The following is a 23281-nucleotide window of genomic DNA, read 5'->3' as shown; positions in this document are numbered from 1 at the left end:
GGTGAGGGGGTGGGGGGGGGGGGGGGGGGGGGGGGGAATCATGAGTTCAGGGACAGGAACAAGCACTTTTGTAATCCGGTGGATCAACTTTCTCACAATGGTATATTCCCTTTTTCCATTTATGTTTCTTGTTCATAAAGACCCGTTTTCTTTTCTTTTGTTTTTTGTTTTTTCTTTTCTGGGATTTTGATGTTTGTTTGCTTCACTGTTGTTAATGCCTGTAATTTTAGTTTTTGGATTTAGGGAATAAATGACTCATTATTGTGTTACTTTCTGCTTTTTTGATATGATTCAGTAGTCTGATTGAGTAGAATTGTGTCTTTAATCACCGTTAACATAGTGTAGAATTTTAAGTGTAGCTTCCCTGGGTTAATTATTTAAAAATTGTAAAGAAAAAAGAAAAATAACAAAGTACCAGGTTAAAACAAAGAATTGCTGATAAGACTACCAGGAAATGTTTCATGCCTTAACTTCTCTCTCTCTCTCTGTATATATACGTTCTAAATAGCAATTTACAGCTTGTAATGTCTGCATTTTTGTTTTATTTTTTTTAATATGAAGACATTATAGCATATGACATCTTGATATTATTAGTATTATTATTATTTTTTTAGGCCAAGATGTTAGACCTTGTAACTTCTCGAGTCATCTTGGCCTAATTAGGATAATATTACTGAGACGTTAGATGCTATAATGTTTCGATATTAGAAAACTTCTGTAGTGGAGACGTCACACACTGGAATGCATCGGCTATTTAAAAAAATATAAAGAAAGATGTTACAGGGTGCAATATCCTGCAGTAGTTTTGTAAACTATTTTAAACTGTACTTGTTTTGTTTTGTAACAAGTTTTGAATAATTAAAACTAGTTTCTCATGCATATGCTGTATTCTTGGCAAGTTATTTGTTTGATTTTTTAATTTAAATTTCTATTTACCAGTATTGACATTGGAAAGCTGCAAATTCTGATGTGAGTTTACGTTGCACGTCTGAAAATATTAAGATCTGACTATATATGCACTTTGAAACTGGTCGTTTCACTTTGAAATTGCGTATTCATGAACTGATTCACCGCCTCCGATTTAACTGTAGTTATTAGCTGTGGCAGTCATAGGTTTTGGTGTGTGGATGGGCGCTCATCATGACAACTGTCGAAAATCTCTTACATTGCCGGTTATAGGCCTTGGTGCTGTAATCCTTGTAGTGTAAGCTTCCCCCTTTCAAAGAACTTTTCTAATGCTCCTGTTTGTATTGACTCTTACTTATTTCAAACCAATGTGTTTTTTCATCTGTTCAGATCAATAATTGGGTTTTTGGGAGCGCTGAAGAACAACTCAATCTTGTTATGGATTGTATCCTTGCCAGCTCAATTTTGCCTTTTGTCTGAACCTATGGGATCTTGCTCCTTTTCTCTTGCATCATACTTGCGCTTAGTTCTTCCTTAGCCTGTAACTTGCAGTATCTCATCTTGCTTTGCATTATACTGGTGGCTATTTTGGTCTTCACAGTGTTAGCGTAAGTATTTGAAGTGTGGGACATCGTTGGTTCTGCGTGATTTGCTCTTTGTTATTTTCAAATAATGGACCTTATGGAAATATCTTCTGCAATTCTTTTTCAAACTTGTTTGAGTTCTTTATCTGTATTGTTCGGATCATTTTTTAACTTTTTCAATGCGGTATTAATGGCTAAGAGGATTTTGTAAGATGTATAGATAATCTCTTAAAAATTTAACCGAAAAGTTAAAAAGAGGATAGATGTAATAGCTGTCTGAAGACATCCGCTTTCAATATCGTGATGCAACTTTCAATCTTGTTAAACACTGTGTATTATGAATCCAAACAGCCAGGCATAAAAAGTCGGTGGACAGATTTGATAAGAAAGTATGTTCCATGAGTCTTTTTAATTCTGTAATATTTAATATTTCCTACCTCTTAAAACAGTTAGCTTTTTAAGCAATCATATGTCTCGTGTATTTGTTTTTCTTACAAGTTCCTGGAAATTCATGGACTATGTATCTGCCTTCCTTGATGTCTGTTTTGTAGGTTTATAGTAACAAATAATGGCTCCGGTCATAATGTATCTGGTCTTAGGTAAGACAGATTTGCATTTCATTCGAACATATGCATGTTCATCATGCCGTGCGGTTCCGCCATAATCCCATGATAATTGTTGTTAGTGCAGAAACAAATGTCCCATTCAGATAGATTTGTAATGATTATTACATGCAAGTGTGCGTGTGTGTGTACTTATGTTAATGTGCATAAGGTATATATTCTGAGCATGGTTTATGCAATTCTCGAGAAATTCTCTTCTTTTTTCTGATCATCCCTGTCCATCATCTTAATTGAATCTACTTCAAGAAATTAATCCTTCTCCTCCGCTTAGGTATAAAGAGTATCAGCTTCAAGATTATAGTACCTGGTTTCTTAAACAAGTAAGCATCCATTTTACAATCTTATCAGTCTGCAAAATCAGCACGATGTCTGAAAATAACTCATTCTTTTTTCCTACGCCCATTCCAGCTAAACAATTCCCATAACTGGGATCACCTCAAGAGTTGCCTTGTCAAGTCAGATGATTGCAACAACCTTTCGAAAAGATACAGGGTTCTTACACGACTCTATTCTCCTATCGTCATCTTCTTTTTTATTGTTTTTGAGTAAATCATTGAATATTTTTATGCTTTACCTGTTATTGCAGACTCTCAAGCAATTTAAATCGGCAAAATTAAGCCCCATTGAAGCTGGTTGTTGTCGACCACCATCTGAGTAGGTTCCTTTCTGTTTTCTTCAGCGCAGTTTCTCGTACCATTTTATTCTGAAACCTTGTGTCTGTGTATGTGCACGTGTTTTTCAGGTGTGGTTATCCAGCCATGAATGCGTCGTTCTACGACTTGAGCTTCCACCCCATAAGTTCCAACAAAGATTGCAGACTTTACAAAAACTCTAAAGCTGTCAAGTGCTATAATTGTGATTCTTGCAAGTAAATACGACCCGTCTTCATTCATATATAGTAATATAGTCCGGTTTATCTGTCAACGAATTCTTACAGATCTTTGCGTTTCTTTGATGTTACCTACTACCAAGGGCTGGAGTTGCACAGTACATGAAAACTGAATGGAGGGTCGTAGCGATCTTCAATTGTATTCTCTTTGTTGTCCTGGTACAGCACGTCTCTAGTATTATTTACTTATATAAACATTGAGAAAATTTTCCAGATAGGACCGGAGCTGCATATTTGTGTAACTTGTTCCTACGTCCTCAATCCAATGATTAATCTCGATTGATTACGATGATGTCTGTTTCACTGCAGTCGATGATTTACTTTGTGGGATGCTGTGCATATTTGTGTAACTTGTTCCTACATCCTCAATTCGATGATTAATCTCAATTAATTACAATGATGTCTGTTTCACTGCAGTCGATGATTTACTTTGTGGGATGCTGCGCAAGAAGAAATGCTGCCAGGGGCAACTCTAAAGTGTGAATGTATGGGTATAAAGTCCGAGCAATTCCTCAAGGGTAATTAACTTCACTCCCGTCTCCCGTGTGCCGTGCACTCATCACAATTTCACTGCATTATCTCTGCCCTCCATTTCTTGAGAAATTTGCTGATCAGAGTTATGATGGTGACTTCAAATGCTGTGGTGATTCCATATCTCCCGGATATGTTTGAATTTGTCGAACGTGTAATGTCAAGGAATGAAATTGTACAATCTTTGCCATGTGAAACTAATGCCAAATCAATCGTTCTTCCATTCAATTTCTTACACAAGACAGCATACGGTGTTTTAACTCTAGTAGTCTAGTTCAACATAAACATCAAAAAAGAGTCGAGGTTTTCGGACATTGTTAACTTGATGAAGTAGCTTCCCAGATTGTCTGATCTTTAGACATACCTATATTGATGTAATTCCTGTAAAAACATCATAGCAGTCTCTCCCTTGATGATCGTGGTAGCATTTTCTTGCACCCCTGTTTAATGTTACTACGTTTAAACGTATCCATATCTATACTAATATAAAAAGAAAAAAATGCATCTTGCCCACTGTGTTATTCGAAAGTGGGAAAATACACCATTCTAAAAAAAAATTCTCAATTTACATCGTGTTTACTAAAAAGAGCAAAAAATCCCGACATCGTATGTGCAACATGTGCTCTAGGCCCGATTTTTATAAATTTTTCCTATAAAATAATATCTATACTCCTAAATATTAATTGTTAGATCTTGTTATATATATATATATATATATATATATATATACTAGCGTAGAATTTGTGTATATATAATTTTTTTATTTTTAAATTAAATAGATCTTTTAGTTTATCATTTTTAAGATAACATATAATAGTTTTGAATTTTTAATCTATCTTGATTATTATTGAAAATTATATTTTTCTAAACATACAATATATCCTACTAACCAAAATGTGTATTTTATAAGGATTACTTTTATAAAATTATTACATTCTGTTAAATGTATAGAACACTTTTTTACTTTTCTACCAATATCCAACTCTGTAGGAAAATAAAAAAAAAAAGAAATTAGTTAAATGTATCATTTTTTATAATTCATCTTTCATTAGAATCTGTATTAAAGTACATAAATCTAAAATAATCTTACTTTTTAAAAAATAAAATAAAGTAGAAAATAAGAATAAAAATTTACTGTTCATAAATTGTAAGAATGACAACTAAAAAACAAAAAACAATAAAATAAAGAAAGATGGAATATAATACAATTTTAATAGACGTAATTCTTATATATATATATCTATAAAAAGATAAAAAAGGAAAAATATTTAAATAAAAATAAAAATTAAATATCAAATTAGGTAGAATCATACAAATAAATATTAAATGAAATATGTGCCTATTAGTATTAAATGAATTTGTTCCATTTTGTTGGAAAATAAAAACAGAACAGAAAATAAATCGGAAAAATGAACAAAAAAAAAAATAAACTATAAAATAAAATTTTGATGGATGAAATTATGATATATTAAAAAATAGAGTATAAAAAGTACAAAAGAATGAATATTTAGACAGAAAAAAGGAAAATAATTGGTAATTTGAGTAGAATTAAACAACTAATTTGTTTATTTTTGTAGAAAAATAAAAATATAAATTCTGAAAGAAAATAACAAAATTAAACTATAAAATAAAAAATTAATAAATGCAAATAATACATATGTATATATAAAAATTGGTGTATAAAATATATAAAAGAGTAAATATTTAAATAGAAATAAAACGTAAATGATTGATTAAGTAGAATTATATAAATAAATTTGAAAAGCGAAATATGTACTAATTAACATGAAATAAATGTAAAATAAAATTAAACGACGGATTAAGTAGAATTATAAAAATAAGTTTTGAAAAAACGAAATACATACTTATTAACATTAAACAAATTTATTTTCTCTTGTCGCACAAAATCAAGCAATTGACATAGAAATTTTAAAAATAAACACCAAAACAAATAAGTATTTAAAATTTAATTAAAAAAATAAGAAAATGATAGAAATTGCTATTCAATAATTTTCATGCATCATGAAAATCAATTTAATGGCCTTACTATTTAGTGATCCCTTGAGGTCTCATGCTAGAACATACTATATGAAATCCCTTAGATGTTTGTGTGGATTTTCATCTGTAAGGCCGTGAAAAGTAGGAAGTAAATGAATATGGCCAGATTTAAGTTCAAAATCATCATCCAAAGTTAGATATTTAATGCAAAGAGATTGTTAATTTAAGTCAAGAGAAGTCTTATTAATTGTTCGTTCTAGATTTCGAGCCATGGCTTCGTCTTCAAAGTCGCTAGATGTGGGCACATCTAGTTTTAAGTCTGCCTCTGTTCGGAAGAGGTGGAGGTTTTTTTAGTGTGTTTCTTGGTTTCTTTTCGAAGTATACGTGCAGTTTTCTCAATTTCGGGACCAATTCTAGTTCAACTGTACTAGAAGATCATGGCATTAAAAACCAAGCAACGAGAACAAATAACTAAAATAAATTAACTTAAAGACACCAATTCCCCGCAAGGACGCCAAAATTTAATGAGTGTCGAATCCACCAAAAATATTTTCTTACTAAAACTTGTGAAAGTAGTGAGTGGGGTTGAAGTCAAAGAGATTGATTTAAATTAATTCCTTCAAAGAATATAAAAATAAAAAATAAAAAATAAAAGAGGTTTTTTTTTAAAGTCTAATTCTAGAAATAAAAAAAAATAAAAGAGAAACAAATATGAGAAGGAAGATTTCTAGTAAAGACATGATCATGCTTGATTCAACTATTAATCATAGATGCAAAGATGAAGATTGTTCATGATAGATAAATTGGTCATGATTATTGGTACGACCTAACAACCTCACATTTTGTTACCTTGTCATTAGGCAAGGAACGCTCGTTGACTAGTTCTCTAATCAGCAAACAACCTTGGGAATGTCCTCAATATTTAATTTACCAATAGCATTAAGAACTAGAAAAACCTAATTCTAATCAATAAACTTCTATGAGAATTTATTCAAGTTAGATCGTGCAGTCCCCACAATATAATCAACCACTACGACATGATAAAATATGTTGTGTTATCACTAATTATTTTACGAATTTGCAAGTTCAATTGGCTAGACAAATAAATAACAGTACCTATCATTCATAAACCATATTATTTGTGATAAAAGCACAGAGAACAACAAATACACCCATATGAATGAAAGAAAAGAGCACAAATTGATCAAGCATTCACTATATCTTTAACTAGAAACAAAAGATCTGGCCTAGCATACTCATGGAAGAATACATAAAAGGAGAAGAGAAAACATTATAAAAAAAACTCAGAAAAATAAAAGATCAAAAGATAAAAAATGTCCATATGACGAATTACATCACTTATTCATACTAGCTAGTTACCTATTACTATTAGGACTAGAAAATGTAGATTTGTAATAAAACTAAAAAACTTATGAAATTGAAATGATTATTATCCTAAAGAATTTTCTTTGGTAAGGAGAGTATCCAATCAGCCATAGATATCCTGATCTGCCACAAAAATCCTTAAAAAAAAATCGTATTTTGGATATTCCTTTTTTTGTTGCTTTCCTGTGGGCACGCCTAACTGGTCAATCCAATCTGTCAAAATGTTGATTGTGGCATCTTTATTCCTCTTTCATTCCATCAATCACTTATAAGCTAATTCTGCAATGCAGCACTTGATCAAGAGTATTTTAGCATAAAATGATAGAAAAATATCACTGGAATTATAATAAAATGCATTGCTATTAGATGTCCTTCTAAACTTACTTTCATTTTCGTCTTCATCCTCTAACTCCTATATTTTCTTTTTTCTTGATCTGCTTACTTGAGGTCGCTTATTTTGCATAAATCAGATTCAATAAAAATTTCCGAGATCATGGAGTCTCAATGCTTTTCTGGTTTGAAATTTAACCTAAGTTCACCAAATATAAATATTGAACGAAAGAACTTCCTTCATAGTCGCCAACATATATAGGGTTAGAACTTTCGGGTTAGAACTTTCAAATTAGATAATTCTAACAAGTGAAAAGTCATGTGCAAAGAGTTGAAATAATTCTTTATAATATTTTAAATTTGTATTTCATATTTTGTACTTGAAAATCTCTGGGTCTGGTACTCTCCACAGACTACTTCAACTCCATTTGATTTTTTCTAGAGAAACTTTCTTGATTTTGGAGTCTATTTTTATTTATTAATTTACCACAAAGAAACATTGACTAATAATATCAATTTTGTTCTTGATTGGTTTTCAAAATAATTGTATATTTGATTTTATCATAATTTAGGACATGAATGTACAAGTGATGTAGTCATACAGAAGACCATAATCATTCGTGCACTAGAATGAAATGCGTTTGGTTGGACATTTGATATAAATACTAGTTTATTAAAATAACTTTCCATTTATTTTATAAGGTGAATTAAGACCTCCTCTGAAATTTGACATAATTACAAATACTCCCTTGTTATTTAAAAAATTATCAATATCCCCTGATTTTAACGTCCGTCTAACAATTAGCCAAATCTATTAGGTTTTCATCCATTTTTTGTGGTGAACTGACCAAAATGCCCTTGTGAATTAAATTTATAATTTTATTTTTTTTTATCTTTTTTATGGACTATGTGGGTAATTTTTTATAATTTTTAAAATTTTTTCATCCACCCCGTTCAATTTTTTTATAAATTTTTGTTTTTTTCTAAAAAATAAGAATAATACAGTAAGTGCAAAGTTGGCAATTTCATCCCTCCATCCAAAGGTCACATAATTTCATCAAACATTAGGGGGATATTTATAATTTTTCAAATAACAAGGGGGATATTCATAATTATGACAAACATCAAGGAAGGTAGTTGTAATTTATCCTATTTTATATGAATATACTACAAATATCTCAATATCTAGTATGTATTGTGACTTTGTAAAAATATCCCTTGACTTCAAACTTTTACAATTATTGATACAATTAGTATAATATATTTGATTTCCTAGCTTTGCTATGTCTTTTGTGCAGATATTGAGCACTATTTTCAACTTTACTAATTTAAAAATTTCATTAAGAGTTAGAAAAGTAACCAAAGAAGACATGAAATTTAACAGAAATAAACAACTCTTGAATGTGCAAATTTAGTGCAAAAATCACATGAAATAAAAATAAAATTGATAAAGATGACAGATGGCAGTGGGTGCAGAAGACCGATGAAATAATTTCAGGATAATTTACTATCAATAAATAATTTAATAGTTTGGAGTACCGCAGACTAAAGCGAGTAGACAAAGGACTTATAGCGTAAGGACTGAAGTGAGAAACTAGTACGCACATAGTTTATATTTTTTCAATTCAAGCATGAGCGGAGTTGTGAGTATATTTGTGTATACATATATATGTAAATCAATAATCAAACAATTTCAATCATTCCCTGTCTCAATATGAGAATTAATTTTTTCATATACCTTTTTTGTTTTGAATAAAAAAAGAAATATATATGTATATAAAGAATCGATTTTTTCTTTCTACTACTGGTGCAATCTAAAGTTTTCTCTGTTAGGACGAAATGTGCGATTTTGGTGAGATCTTTCATTCATTTTTGTGCATCAATTTTTCCCTATTTTCATGCACAATTTGGTGGGAGTTGCACTTTTTTTGAAATTTGTGTTTCACAATGCTTAATAATGAAATTTGTGTTCTTGAGAATATCCCTTCAAAATCTGTCTTTGTATTTCACTATAACCATTTCAAGGGTCAATTACTGATGTGCATTAGTAAAAAATATATTAAATTATAAGGGTAAAAAAGTAATTTGATATGTATGAGACATGCATTAAGCAAATGCAATCCACCACACCATATAACTTCCAACATTACTATAAATACCAAAATATTAATTTTTTAAGACAAGTTACTATTCATTGAGTGAGACCCATTTTTCTTGAAAATAACACCTCTTTTGAAAATCGCAATTCATCTGGTGTGCAATTGTGCCGAGGTAAAATTCCTAATTTTATCCCTTAGTAAAAATCCTCGACCACATCAATTACTATTGGATATGTACACTGTTAATTTGCACAATACTTTTACATATAGTGAACTTTAGTACAATGTAATATTATTCTATATTTTAAAGAATTGGGTTCATATATAGTATGTCATATCGTTATGAATTTGATAGTATTTCATACCATTATGAGTTTTTTTATTTATAAGAAAGATATATAATTATGCTAATTTTTTTACTATTATATTCTTTGCATTTTGGCCTAAAAACGGCTTTGAAAATTACTACTTTTATCTTTTAGAATAGATGATAGTGAATCATCAATGTGATAATTAAGAATTTAAATAATTAAAAGCGAAAAATTATTTCTTTAATCCTTTAAGTTTGTCTGCTATTAATTTTAATCTTTTAAGTTTATGCGTTTTAGTTTTAGTCCCGCAACTTTAAAAAATATGTACTTTTTTAGTCCTCTGATCCAATTTCGGACAATTTTACCCTTGCATAGTTTTTTAAAGAGCAAATTTAGTCAATCCCCATTCATTTTGCATCTAATAATTAATTACACATAAAATGTATGAATTTATAAAGACTTAATTTTTTGTTGGAAGCATGTTGGGCCTTTAAAAGCATTAGGATGGACTATTAAGCTTTATTATTAAAAGGGAAAAAGACTCATAAAGGTTAAAGAACCGAATCTATACAAAAAATGATAGATAAAAGACTAAATCTAATATTGACAAAGTTAAAAGACAAAAAGGAATTCGGGCCGTAGTTATAGGACCAGAATTTTCTTTTTCCCTAATTAAAAAGAGTTTGCCCGCCTTGTTGATGTCCTCCTACACTTGGTTTCATTATCCTCATTCTCGTATAATTTTTCTTTTTTCCTAATATGCTTACTTGAAGTTGCTTATTTTGTAAACATTGACCTCAGTAAGGATCTCCGAGATCATGGAGTCTCAAAGTTCTTTTGTTTTGAGATTTCACGTGTGTATACCACTATAAATGTTGAACGGAAAAGGACTTATATTGTAGTTGGCAATATATAAAATTAGAAATTTTAAATTAAATAATTCTTACTCATCACTAAGTGAAAAGTCATGCGTAAAGAGATGAAACAATTCTACATTTAACAAGCACGTTTGTGTTTAATACTTTATACTTGAAGAACTCTACTAGTTCACTCCACAGACTACCTCAACATCGTTTGATTTATACTCTAGGAAATTTCTTGATTTCAGAATTTACTCTTTTCAATAATTTACTACAATGGATTACTTTTGCTCTTGATTGGTTTACGAAATAATTGAATTTTATCAAAATTTATAATGAATATACAGGTGATGTAGTTATAGACAAGAACGTAATTATTCGTGCACTAGAATGAGATGTGTATGAAGTATACAAAAAAGTATATACATGGGATTGTTAATTGGTTGGACACATAATATTAATAAAATTTATTAAAAATAACTTTTTATTTGTTTTATATGAATATACTTACAAATATCTCAATATCTAGCATGTTTTGCGACTTTGTGCAAATATTCTTCGATTTCGTGAATTTTTCAATTATGAATGCAATTAGTATAATTTATTTGATTTGGTAGGTTTGCCATGTCTTAGTGCAAATATTGAGCAACTATTGTTCCACTTTAGTAATTCAAAATTTTCATTAGACCTATTATCTATAAATCTACCTTAATTCCAATGAGGTACTGAGGTTGTTGCTGATCAAAGGAATATGCTATATTCTTATATTTATGCTAAAAATAGAAGATGTTAGCATAAATAATTTGTCTCAACTTTATTAGCAATGTTTACTCTTGAAATTCTTGTTCTTGAGTATATCTTGTCAGAGTCAAAATGGCTCTGAAAATTGAAGATTGTCTTCTACAATTGCCGACAATTATCAAAGTAAATAGTCATCGAGAATTTAAATAATTTATTTTTATTATATATCAATCAAGTAAAGAACATGAAAATCAAGGAGCTTAGGTTTAAAATAGTAGCGAAACAAGACGTGAAACTATTGATTGTCGGATTATGTGTAACTTTGGCGGGAAAGTCACATGAAATCAAAATAAAATTGACAGAGATGACGTATGGCCGGGCTAAGTTTCACTTTACCCCACGTGTTTTGTCTGCGTACTCTGTTCATTGTCAAAGGAGGAAGAAGAACCTTGGAGCTAGAAGAAATCGTGTCGTGGAATTTACGCTTTTATTAGTTGCTTTCCTATTTCTCTGTAAATACGACTATGACTAGTCGTTGGGGCACTACTTAAAGTAGTTGCTCGCGCTTTCATTTTTTTAACGTTTTCTAGTTAGTTATTTGATTAGTGGAGGCTAATTAGTTAAGAAATAGCGGTTAATTAAAGAAGGGTTTTAAAAGAGCAAGAGAGTGTACATCACTAGGAGAGAAACTCTTCTTCTGTACATGAGCTATTCAAGAAATAGAACCAAGTTATCAATGGAACTTAATATTGTGTTCTTCTTTTCATTTACTTTCTTTACATAGTATCGGAAGCAATCTTTAATGGTCTCTGGATCCTCCTTTTCAGATCTCCTTAATTTACCTCCAGATAATTGCAAGAAAAATGGCAAATGATCTTGAAAGTTTGAATTTACAACCAAGTGACAATCCAGGCTTGAGCTTGGTGTCAACTCCATTAGATGGATCTAATTACCTCTCATGGAGCCGATCAGTGAAAATAGCTCTAGGTGCCAAAATGAAATTGAGTTTCATCAATGGGGGATGAATCAAATCCACAGAAAATGGAAAAGAACTGGAGCAATGGATAAGGGCAGATTACATGGTACTTTGTGGATTCTTAACTCCATCTCTAAGGAAATTGTCGAAAGTTTTCTGTACATCAACAATGCTAAAGAGCTTTAGGTTGAGTTGGGGACCAGGTTTGGGCAAAGTAATGGTCCAATGGTTTACCAACTAAAACGAGAAATGGCTTCTATAACACAAGGTTGTTTGTCAGTCTCAGCCTACTTTTCCAAGCTTAAAAGGCTTTCGGATGAACTGGCCTGCATCACACCCAATCCTTAATGCACCTGTGGAGCTGTCAAAGAAATGGCAGAGATGTCAGACTAGTTGATGCAATTCTTGATGGGGCTCCAAGAACGCTACGACCATGTGAGAAACCAAATTCTCATGATGGATCATCTGCCCAATGTCAACAAGGCATACTCCATGATCTTGAGAACTGAGAAGCAAAAGGAAGTTAATTTAGGTAGCTCATACACCACTCAAAATATGGCAATGCAGGCTATCAAGAAGAATGAATTTCAAAGACCTTTTCAAAGAAGAAGAAATCCAGTTGACAAAAGAACTTAGGTATGCAAAGAATGTGGAAAACCAAGTCACCTGAAAGAAGTATGCCTTGAAATACATAACTACTAACAACAAAGCAATAATTGCTACTGAGTCTGAAGAATCAGTATATAATGCCATTGATGAAAGGCCAGTCACTGAAATCATCAGGGCAGAGCTTCACAAATATTTTGGAGGAATGGAGAATGATATTCCCTCTCCAACTGGTGAAGGCTGTGCAGAATTCTCAGGTAAGTTCCTTGGAAACTCTGTTCTTGATAGCTGGAAAAACAATATCTGGATTATTGAAACTGGTGCTACCACTCATATGTGTAGCAATGCTTCAATGTTTGATAAATGTGAATCTAAGGTCTCTCACACATTCATACACCTTGCTGATGGAACCAAGCATTCTGTAGGAAGTTCTGGAGACATACACTTTAGTAACAAAATATGTCTTAAAATGTGTTGCTTATACCTGATTTGAAGTCTAATTTACTCTCTGTCAGTAAGTTTTGCAATACTTCTAGCATTAGGTTTAAATTCTTTCCATCTTATTGTGTTATGCAGGACCACAAGACTAATGAAGTGGTTGTAGTAGGATGCAAGTTAGGAAGACTTCATCACCTCAAGAAACAATCCTTTGACAATAGATAGGATGTTGAATCTCAGCAAGGATTATGACCTTAGTACATCCTCAGTTACTTTTGAGACATGGCATAGGAGTTTAGCACATACTTCTCAAAATGTAATGATGCATACTGGTTTGATACAAAGAAACAAAACTGAAGCTTTACCCTGTGAGATATGTCCTCAAGCTAAACAACAAATGTTGTCCTTTCCCACAAGTGAATCCTCTTCACATAACTGCTTTGACTTATTGTATCAATATTCTATATCAAAATGTACATATATGCTAACAATAGTGGATCATTGCTGCCAGTGTTCTTGGACCTATTTAATGCAGCAAAAATCACAAACTGACAGCTTTCTTATTAATTTTCATAAAATGATCCTAACTCAATTTAACAAAAGAATCAAAGTAATAAAAACTAATAATGGTACCGAATTCCTAGGGGATCAATGTCAAAACTTTTTCAACGAAGAGGGAATCATTCATCAAACAACTTGTGTTTGCACCCCACAACCAAATTGGGTTGTAGAAAGGAAGCATAAACACCTTTTACAAGTAGCCAGGTCTTTAATGTTTCAATCAAACCTGCCAAAAATATTTCTGACAGATGTTATCTTGACTGCAACATACATTATCAATAGAATACCAACACATACTTTAAAGTGGAGAACACCATATGAAATACTTTTTAAGAAGCCAATAAACTACACTTATTTTAGAACCTTTGGATGCTCAAACCTGCCCAAAATATATATTTTTGACAGATGTTATCTTGACTGCAACATACATTATCAACAGAATACCAACACATACTTTAAAGTGGAGAACACCATATGAAATACTTTTTAAGAAGCCAATAAACTACACTTATTTTAGAACCTTTGGATGCTTATGTTTTGCAACCAATACACTACCAAACAAATCCAAATTTGATTCAAGAGCCATAAAATGTATATTTTTAGGCTATGCACAAAATAAAAAGGGATATAAGTTGTTTGATTTAAACAAAATATCCATTATAGGCTTTAGAGATGTGACCTTTCAAGAAAATAATTTTCCTTATATAGGTGAGCAGATAGGCCCTATCACTTGCTCCCTACCAATAGTAGCATCTAAAATAGGTTTGTTCATGTTGTTAATCTAGTGATGCTGTTAATATTGTTGTTGTTTCTATTTTAGTTGTAGCATCCCCTATCGCTACTAGGGCTATATCTTTCCTAAACATCATACTTAAAGTAATCCCTGTATCAATATATATAAATATGCACATAATCATCTAATCAATATGCACACGTCATCCCAACGTCATAACAAGTATAACCAACCCTCAACATTATTATATATATAATATATATATATATCAAATATATATATATATATATATATATCAAACACCACAAGGTGAATCATCATAAGTAATCCCCATACTTTTACGTTCTCTTTATATTGACAAAATGTGATTTGTATTCTAACTGACAATGAGGAGAAAACGACGTATGATCTGACCTGCCCGAATATAGCGTTTAGACCTAGCCTTGGACAGGCAGACACCTCAAGATCTATTTCTGAAAAAAAAAATGTAAGCAGAGGGATGAGCCTGCAACTTAATAAGTAAATAACCAGCCATATCTATATATGTATATCAAATACAACGCCAAACAAGATAAGTAGGATACATGCATAGAATATAGTTAGTTTAATCCTAACATAATCAGTTTCATTGCACCACATAGCTAACTCGCAATAAACTACCAATTAAACTCCCTTCTTTCCTAGTTTGCTTGCTAGAAGGTGATATCGTATTTTTTTCCATCAACTCAATCTCATCATTATATAAGTTCAAGTGAATCCTCTTGACAGCAGACTCATCAATCTCAATTCGCATCATAGCTCTTTTATATCACATAATAGCTCTTTTCATCTCATTTTGCTTTACAGGCTTTTCAACATCAAGGGGTATTCACACCACAATTATATTCAATTTCCACCATTCCCTCATTTTCACATACCACCATTCTTTTAAGCAACTTGTAACGTAAAACCATATATCGATACACTCTCATTTTCAGACATCCACAACACATCAAACAACAGACATAATATTTCAATGTATTTTCTCATTATACGTACACAATATCATCAATCAAATTAAATCATTCACCACTCATATATTTTTAGATAAATCAACGTCAGCATGAACCACAAATTTATGAAGCGGTAATAACCAATAAACGGGACATATATCGATAATACCAATTATTTTACTTACCTCGACCTTACAATATTTTTATCTACTCAATCGATATTTGTCAGTCTTTTCACCTTTTCCTCGTAGCCTATAATTGGTTATAATGCATACAATTAATATATCAAGAATATCGTTATTTTTTTAAATAGAGTATTAAATATTATTCACACAATTCTTAATAATTTTTTAATATTTTATTTCTATCGAAATATAAATTTTTGTTCTAGTTCTTCTTAATAACTAGACAATCTAGTGTTCATAAAATATTTATAATTTATCAATTAATTCATAGAGATTTATTTAACCAAACCCCTTAAATATTTATAATTATCATTTTTAATAAAATTCATAAATAACATAATATTTATTAAATATAATTTTCAGAATATTTCTATAAATTTTCTATCAATTTCTCGCTATCATATAATTTAATTAAATAATAATACATAGAATTGTGTATTTGGTTAATAAATTGATAAAATTGTATAAATTAACTATAGTAATATTTAAATCTAATAAATTTAATAATCTAATTAACCAATGATATCATTTTTATATCTGATTTGATATTCAATTCAACACTATTTTAAATAGCGAAACTCCTAAAAAATATTCCGATTAATAATAGTATATTGTTCAATATAAGCAATATTTAATAAATGGACTAATTAAATAATATAATTATATAAATTAATAAAAATCAAAATTACAATTTTCGTACCTCTGTTTTTTTCTTTTTTCTGTCGAGAGAATTGCAATTTTTCAATTGTGTTCTGTGGGTTGTGTGTGTGCTATGTGTTATGTATGTGTGTGTGTGTTAAAGAACAAAGGAAAAAAAGGGGAGAATGAGGCGGTGGGGGTTGATGGCCCCACCTCCCACTCTCAACTCTCTCTCCGCCCTTTATATATACATATATATATATATATATATTATTTACTAATACATTTATAATATTATTATTATTTTATTTATTTAATTTGAATTTTTTTAAAATATTCATTACATCATTCCTAAATTTTTTAATTAATATAAGTTACCCCCAAATATTATAACGAACTCCATTTTAATCCGTTCAAATTTTATTATATTTCAATTATGATATATAATTTATTTACTAATAATTGAATTTCATAAAGATTTACCAATTAATCCTACAAAATGTATTATAATCTTTGGAGCGTCTTATGACCATTATTATTTTTACATGTCGTAATTCACAACCTAACCAATCCCCAATATTTTTTCCTTAAGGAAACTGTGTTGCAAACAATATATTTCCATGACGCTAATTCTAAACAACATGTCAATCCTACATCAGTACCACCACCAAGTTTCATGCATACAAGGATCAACATTAGGCCATCACTACCTATGGTTGCACACCCTCCTTATTTTGTTTTTCGTCCCACACAAGGTAAACAATTTCACATTAAATTTATATTTTGCTGTCATAATTCTATTATGTATCTAATTAGCTTTAACCTGAATATGACAGGTCCTATTGGAGATATCATTATATAGGATGGCAAAGAATACGTCAATTTATCAAACTTGCGCAGTGTAATGACATCTGAGAAGGCACAACCTAAGGATAAAGGAAAGAAAAAGAAAAACAAAACTGAACTTTTTTAATGGTACCAAATCAGAATATATATATAAAATCAAGTGACATGCATCATTGCGACAAGCATGATCAAATTGAATTTTTCTGAAAAATACTATGTGCTCCTTAATGTTTCACAATGTTTACAGGCATGTGCCTTCAGGGATTCTTATGAAAAATTCAAGAAAGCAGGAGCTGAGGTTATCGGCATCAGTGGGGATGGTACGGAATCCCATAAGGTACTGATGTTTCTTCACAGTCTTCATTTGATATCTCAACTTGGTATGATATCACTGGAGGTCCTTCTAAAAGACGCTTATATGGATTTGGATGTAGCTCCTCATCTACAAGTTCAAGTTCAGTCAATTCTAATCTTAAAGCATCTAACGAGAAGGTTGATGAGTTAACAAAAGCTGTAGAGGACATGCGACTAATGCTACAAAGATGGAAGAAGAGTTTTCAAGACGAGAAGAAGAAAATACAAAATTTCTTGAAATTGCTCTTGAAGAAGCTCGAAAGAGGGAGGAAGAGGCTCGAAAGAGGGAGGCAGACCTACAAGAATTAGTTCGAAAATTACTTCAAGATGTGGGATACAGAAACCGTCAATTTGCTGATGGGTCTGGACAACTGGAGCAACAACATTCCAGGAAAGATAATTAGTTTATTTTTTCTGTTGGTTGTTTATGACTTATTTTATGTTGATTTGGATTGTACTTTAATTTATGTTTGTTGACTTAGGAGTGCAGACATTGATATTATTTGGTAGTATTTGGATGATGACATCAATTATATTAGTGTTATTGTATTATGAGTATCTTTTTTGTTAATATTTATTGTTCTTGTTTGGAAAATTCAGATTTTGGTATTGATTGAAGTATTTGATGGTATAATGACCAGATATTAATTTGGGTACAGAAATTAAAAAATCTGCCCAGTAAAAATCAAAAAAATTAAAGATGGATTAGAGACGGAAAATTTTGAAAGTTTAGAGGCCGAATCAGAGACGGAACATTTTCTGCGTTTCAGAGACTGAATTAACAAATAAATACTTTACCTTTAGAGACGGATTAGAGACAGAAGTTACTTTTTTATCGACGAAATTAGAGACGGATTTTCTACGGAAATCAGAGACGGATTACACGTAAACTTTCTTCTTGTTTGTCGATAGAATCAGCGATGGAAATGTTCGGTCTCAGAATTAGAGATGGAGTATTTTCGTCGCTAATAATTTAGCCACGGGGCTTTCAGCCACATACAGCGGCGATGGATTTTTCCGTCGCTAATTTGTTTTAGAGAAATTCCGTCGCTATTTTTCCGTCGCGAAATTTCTACTTTCAGAGACGGAAATTTCCGTCTCTGATACCCTGTTTTCTTGTAGTGAAATTAAAATTACAATAAATATAATCAATTGACAAACAAACAATTAAAATTGTTACTTGATAAAAATAACTTCAAATATTAATAAAAATTTGAGAGAGATTGGCGAACAAAAGTATAAAAATATTAGTGGGATAATGAGAGATAAAAAAAGTTCAAGAGAGATTGAGTAAATAGAGAGAAAATAAAAAAAATGGAAGAAGATAGTGAGATTAAATGAAAAGAGAGGAACATATATATAGAAAAATTTGGAAAGGGTACCGTACACATATTTAGCCGTTAAAAAGTAGCTGTCGTTTTACAATTTGAAACGGTCATTTGATAGGACATAGGGACGGTTATTTTGACTATTGAATTATAGTCGTTGTACTTTATTTGGAAAGGTCGTAATAAAACAATGCAACCATTCCAACTTATCAGATTTTGGGACGATAATTGTAACACATTCCGTCTTATGTAAACTTCATAATTAGAAACAGTTTTTCGCATAATTGCTTACGTGCGTACTCAAAACTATTCCCAATTGTTCCTTATTTTGGAATATATTTACTAATTGTCATCTTTTAGACATCAAGTGTCACACATATAGGAACGGTCATTGCAAGCCCTTTCCTAATTCTAATAATATGTTTCAAACAGAGTTTTAACCATTTACCGTTATTATTATGTTGGGACGACCTTTGGAATGGTCTTTGTAATTGTTACTTTGGAACACATTTTGGCAATGTTTGACCGTTGCAAAAATATAATTCATAAAAAATGAGGATAGTGACGTTGTCTACCAAGTTCCGTTCCTAATGTGTTTCAATATCCGTTTCAATATGGATTGAATTTTCGAACAATTATCTGATTCGTGTCAAATTCCACCTTTTTTTTATAGTGATTGTAAATTCAAATTTATACGTCGACAAGATGTTGCTATTACTGGGGATTCATATTGTTTTTTCATGATGTTGAGGAGCCCATAAAAACATAAGAATTTAGAATTTAAGTACTAAATATAAAGAAGTTGTATCACAAATTCATGCTTCACAAAATTCTGTATTAATCAAAATGTTGGAAGATTATCAGAAATAAATGGACCGATTTAAACAAGCACTTAGGCACAATGTATAAGCTCATCACAATTCATATATAGGTTATTTGATAACTGGAAAGACATAAACAAGAGAGCGAAATTAACATTCCTCATACTCAAAAACCATGCACTGGTGTCAATTTTGGCTTAGTATATATCAAAATTTGTTCTTCATATATTAAAGATCACAATACAATGTCTGAACGTGCGGATGTAGAATTTCTGGAAAAAGCAATGTAAAGACATCAGCACAATAGGATAATGCATTCAAACTTCAGAAATCCTCTTCCAACGCGAGTTGGCATTCAAAATTCAAGACAAGAACAGTTTGCACGACAAATTGAAGCCTGCTGTAACCGAGGAATACAGCAATTCCTTCCAAAACAGGATCAAGAAAAAAACCAAAAGAATACCCAAGATTGAAAACCCTAAACTCTATGCATCAACAAATCAAGAAAAATCAAGAACACTAGAAGGAATGCCAAAGAATCCTAAACCCTGACTTCTACAAACAAAAATTGAAGACCTGAACAATAATTCTTTACATCTAGAAAGATCAGAAGAACTTAGAAATTACAAATTAGATTGGAATCCCTGATCGAAAAATCCAGCGAGAGAGATGATCAAGATAGCTGGAAATACGACCAAGATTCAAGAAAAATAGGGTTACAAAAGATCAAGAAAAGTAGGGTTGTATTACCAAGATTTAAACCCTAGATCAATTTACTCCCATTATCAACCTCCAAGAAAATAAGTGCCCACCTACTCTGAAACCCTACTACACAAAACCCATTAACCAATCTTTCCAACAATCTCGGCGACGGTCGCATTCACGTCCAAGGCCTTCAATTGCTCAAAGGGCCCCACCATATCCAGTAAACTGACGAAAACCTCCCCTCCTTCCTCGCGGATCTGAAAGCAACCCTTCCTAGGCTTCTCGGGGTTGAGCACGACTTTCATTCCAGCAAGCTCTTTCTTTAGCGCAATCTTAACTTTATTAGCAATCTTCTTGAATGTGTTAGACTGCGTGGAGTGCTCAATGATCACAGTCTTGGCGGCGGAAGATAAGGATGTGCTGGCGCTGGTGAAGGCTTTGTTTTTCCTTTTCTTGCGTGGTTCTGGATTGGCGACAGGCGGGCGGAGGGTGGCGGCGCCGCGACTGGTGGCGCTTCGGGTTGCCCTGTTGGCGGATCTCTGGGCTGCCCTGGTGGTGGGGGAGGAGGTGGTGGCTGCCGCCGACGTGGAGGCTCCATCATTTCCTTTTCTTTGTTTCCTTTTTGGAGCCATTCATAGAAGTGAAAGCGAAACCCAGATGATGAAAATAGAACCGTTATTCCTCTACACGATATTCCTTTTTTTTTCTTCTCTTCTGTTTTCTGAATGATTTCTTGATGTCACGAATTTGTCTGCTAAGAATTTCGTTTGTCTTCTTCATGGGTGGTTTCTTGGGGTCGTTCTGATTTAGTTGGTTGATTGGCAGTTTCCCGCGCTTTTGGACGGAGAGGATTATGTTTAGTGCGCCCAGGTTATCAACGAGCACAATTTTAAATGCCATCCGTCCACTGCAGGAACATATAATTTTTTAATTAAAATGATTTAATATAGAATTGACTAATTAAGTTATTTTTTTTTTTTTGAGAAAAACTGGTGATAATATAGCTTAAACCCATCAAGTAAACCAATGTACGCATACAGCCGAAAAACAAAATCAAAAGCCACAAAACCAGAAAGAAAACTAAGCAAACAAAATCAATTAGACATTTAGACATGTATCACGGTCCCATGAATCCTATGTAGCGCCTGACGTGAAGCCTCTTGACCCTCAGCCCCAAGGAAACGTTCTTGAAAACAAGCTTCATATCCCAGAATTCGATCCAAGAGCGCATTAGCTGGGAGGCTTGCATTCTCAAAGATCAACTTATTCCTTGCCCACCACAAGAACCAGCAGACGAGAAGAGCCCGACACAAGCCACCCTTATGCAGTTGCTGATGTAGTCCTCTGAGCCAAAGTTCAGGACTATTATGCTCACAAACCAAATGACGGAAAGGAAGTCCTGACAGCACCCAAACCAAGCAAGGATAATGGCAGCGAAAGAGAACATGGAGCAGATCCTCACCGTCATCACCACACCAAACACAACCAGTTCTCTTTCGCAGATCCTCACCATCATCACCACACCAAACACAACCACTGCCTATCGAATCCTATGCGGCACCAGCCTCAACTCTGTGGACAGAGCTTCTCGGCGAATTTTCCAAGCAAACAGTCATACTTTCGGAGGAACCTCAGCTCGCCAAATAAAGTTCCAACTAGGCGAACTTGATGAGGAAGCGTCAGGCGATCCCCCTAATTGGACCACAAGATGATAAGCACTGTGGACTGAGAAGTGCCAGTGTTTTTCGTGGTGCCATTGGAGAGTGTCAGGGCAACTACAAACCAGCGGAATGACCAAGATTGATTCAGCGTCCTCAAGCCTAAAAATATCTCTGACCAAGCTCTCATTCCAAACCTCTCCACCTTCTTCTAATAGAGTATCCACAGTAGCATCAAGGGGTAGCTGATTAGGAATAATGACCCAAAAAGAAATATGGCGAGGAATCCATCAATCCGACCAAATACGCACCGTCTTGCCATCATCAATCTGCCAGGGAAAACCTAACAAGATCACAAGACGTGCTGCCATGATACTCATCCAAGTAAAAAAATGACCACGACAGATAGGGACCGTAAGAGCGTCAGACATGGGGAAATATTTTTGCTTGAGCACACAGAAAATCTGGTGAGAAATAATCCTCCAAAGTTGTTTGGCCAACAATGCAAGAATAAAATTGCCCAACCTTTGGAAGCCAAGGCCGCCCTCCTCCTTACGAACACACAATTTATCCCAAGCAACCCAGTGGATCTTCGGAACTCCCTTATTATGCGAGAAAAGTCAACCATCATTCCTTCAAGATCATGATAGATAGAGTTAGGCACCAAGAAGCCGCTCATCACAAATGTTGGAATTTTTTGAATGACATATTTAATCAAGACCATGACAGATTTAATCAAGATCACTTTGCCTTCTTGAGATAAATTCTTGCACTTCCAATTTTGGAGTCTAGCCCACCCCCTATCTTTGAGGTTCAGAAAAACCTCCCTTTTAGATCAATCGACAACCGCAGGCATGCCTAAATACTTATCATGCTTAGCTACTACCTTGAAACCAGGGATACCAGCGAGAACCTCGCAGCCCGTGACACGTGTATTTATGCTAAATACAATCAAGGACTTTTGAGGTTAACCTTAACACTATAAAATAGGCAGGATTTGGCACGGATTAGCTGACCGTTCTAAAGCCCGTTCCATATCTGAATGGGTATTGGAACGCAATATCTGAACGGGTATTGGAACGCAATAGGAACGGAACATGATAGATGACGTCACGATCCCCATATTTTATAGGTTTTTTTTTTGGAACGGTCAAACCATGCCAACAGTTGTTCCTAAATAA

At 32.6% G+C, this 23281-nt stretch overlaps 2 protein-coding genes across 5 annotated transcripts; one reads left to right on the top strand and one right to left on the bottom strand.

The window, feature by feature from the left end:
• On the top strand, nucleotides 12–3863 carry LOC105157609 (tetraspanin-10). Of its 4 annotated transcripts, none has more exons than XM_011074034.2 (11): nucleotides 12–100; nucleotides 1092–1204; nucleotides 1297–1351; nucleotides 1459–1514; nucleotides 2042–2089; nucleotides 2385–2433; nucleotides 2522–2605; nucleotides 2700–2767; nucleotides 2856–2981; nucleotides 3086–3161; nucleotides 3420–3863. In XM_011074034.2, exons 1-11 carry the CDS (start codon nucleotides 41–43, stop codon nucleotides 3483–3485), a joined length of 801 nt encoding a protein of 266 aa, XP_011072336.1. In that variant the 5' UTR covers nucleotides 12–40; the 3' UTR covers nucleotides 3486–3863. The 4 variants fall into 4 exon arrangements, with proteins under 4 accessions (XP_011072336.1, XP_011072327.1, XP_011072344.1 ...); XM_011074025.2 differs by lacking the exon at nucleotides 3420–3863 and adding an exon at nucleotides 3312–3410; XM_020698837.1 differs by lacking the exon at nucleotides 3420–3863 and adding an exon at nucleotides 3312–3410 and having other exon boundaries at nucleotides 24–100; nucleotides 1108–1204.
• On the bottom strand, nucleotides 20580–21074 carry LOC105158815 (selenoprotein H-like). The gene has a single exon (XM_011075697.1). It carries the CDS (start codon nucleotides 21072–21074, stop codon nucleotides 20580–20582), a length of 495 nt encoding a protein of 164 aa, XP_011073999.1.

Source organism: Sesamum indicum, linkage group LG1 (assembly GCF_000512975.1).
Source record: "Sesamum indicum cultivar Zhongzhi No. 13 linkage group LG1, S_indicum_v1.0, whole genome shotgun sequence".
NCBI lineage: Eukaryota > Viridiplantae > Streptophyta > Magnoliopsida > Lamiales > Pedaliaceae > Sesamum > Sesamum indicum.
Note: the sequence above shows the minus strand (reverse complement) of the source record. Positions and strands in the feature narration are given on the sequence as shown.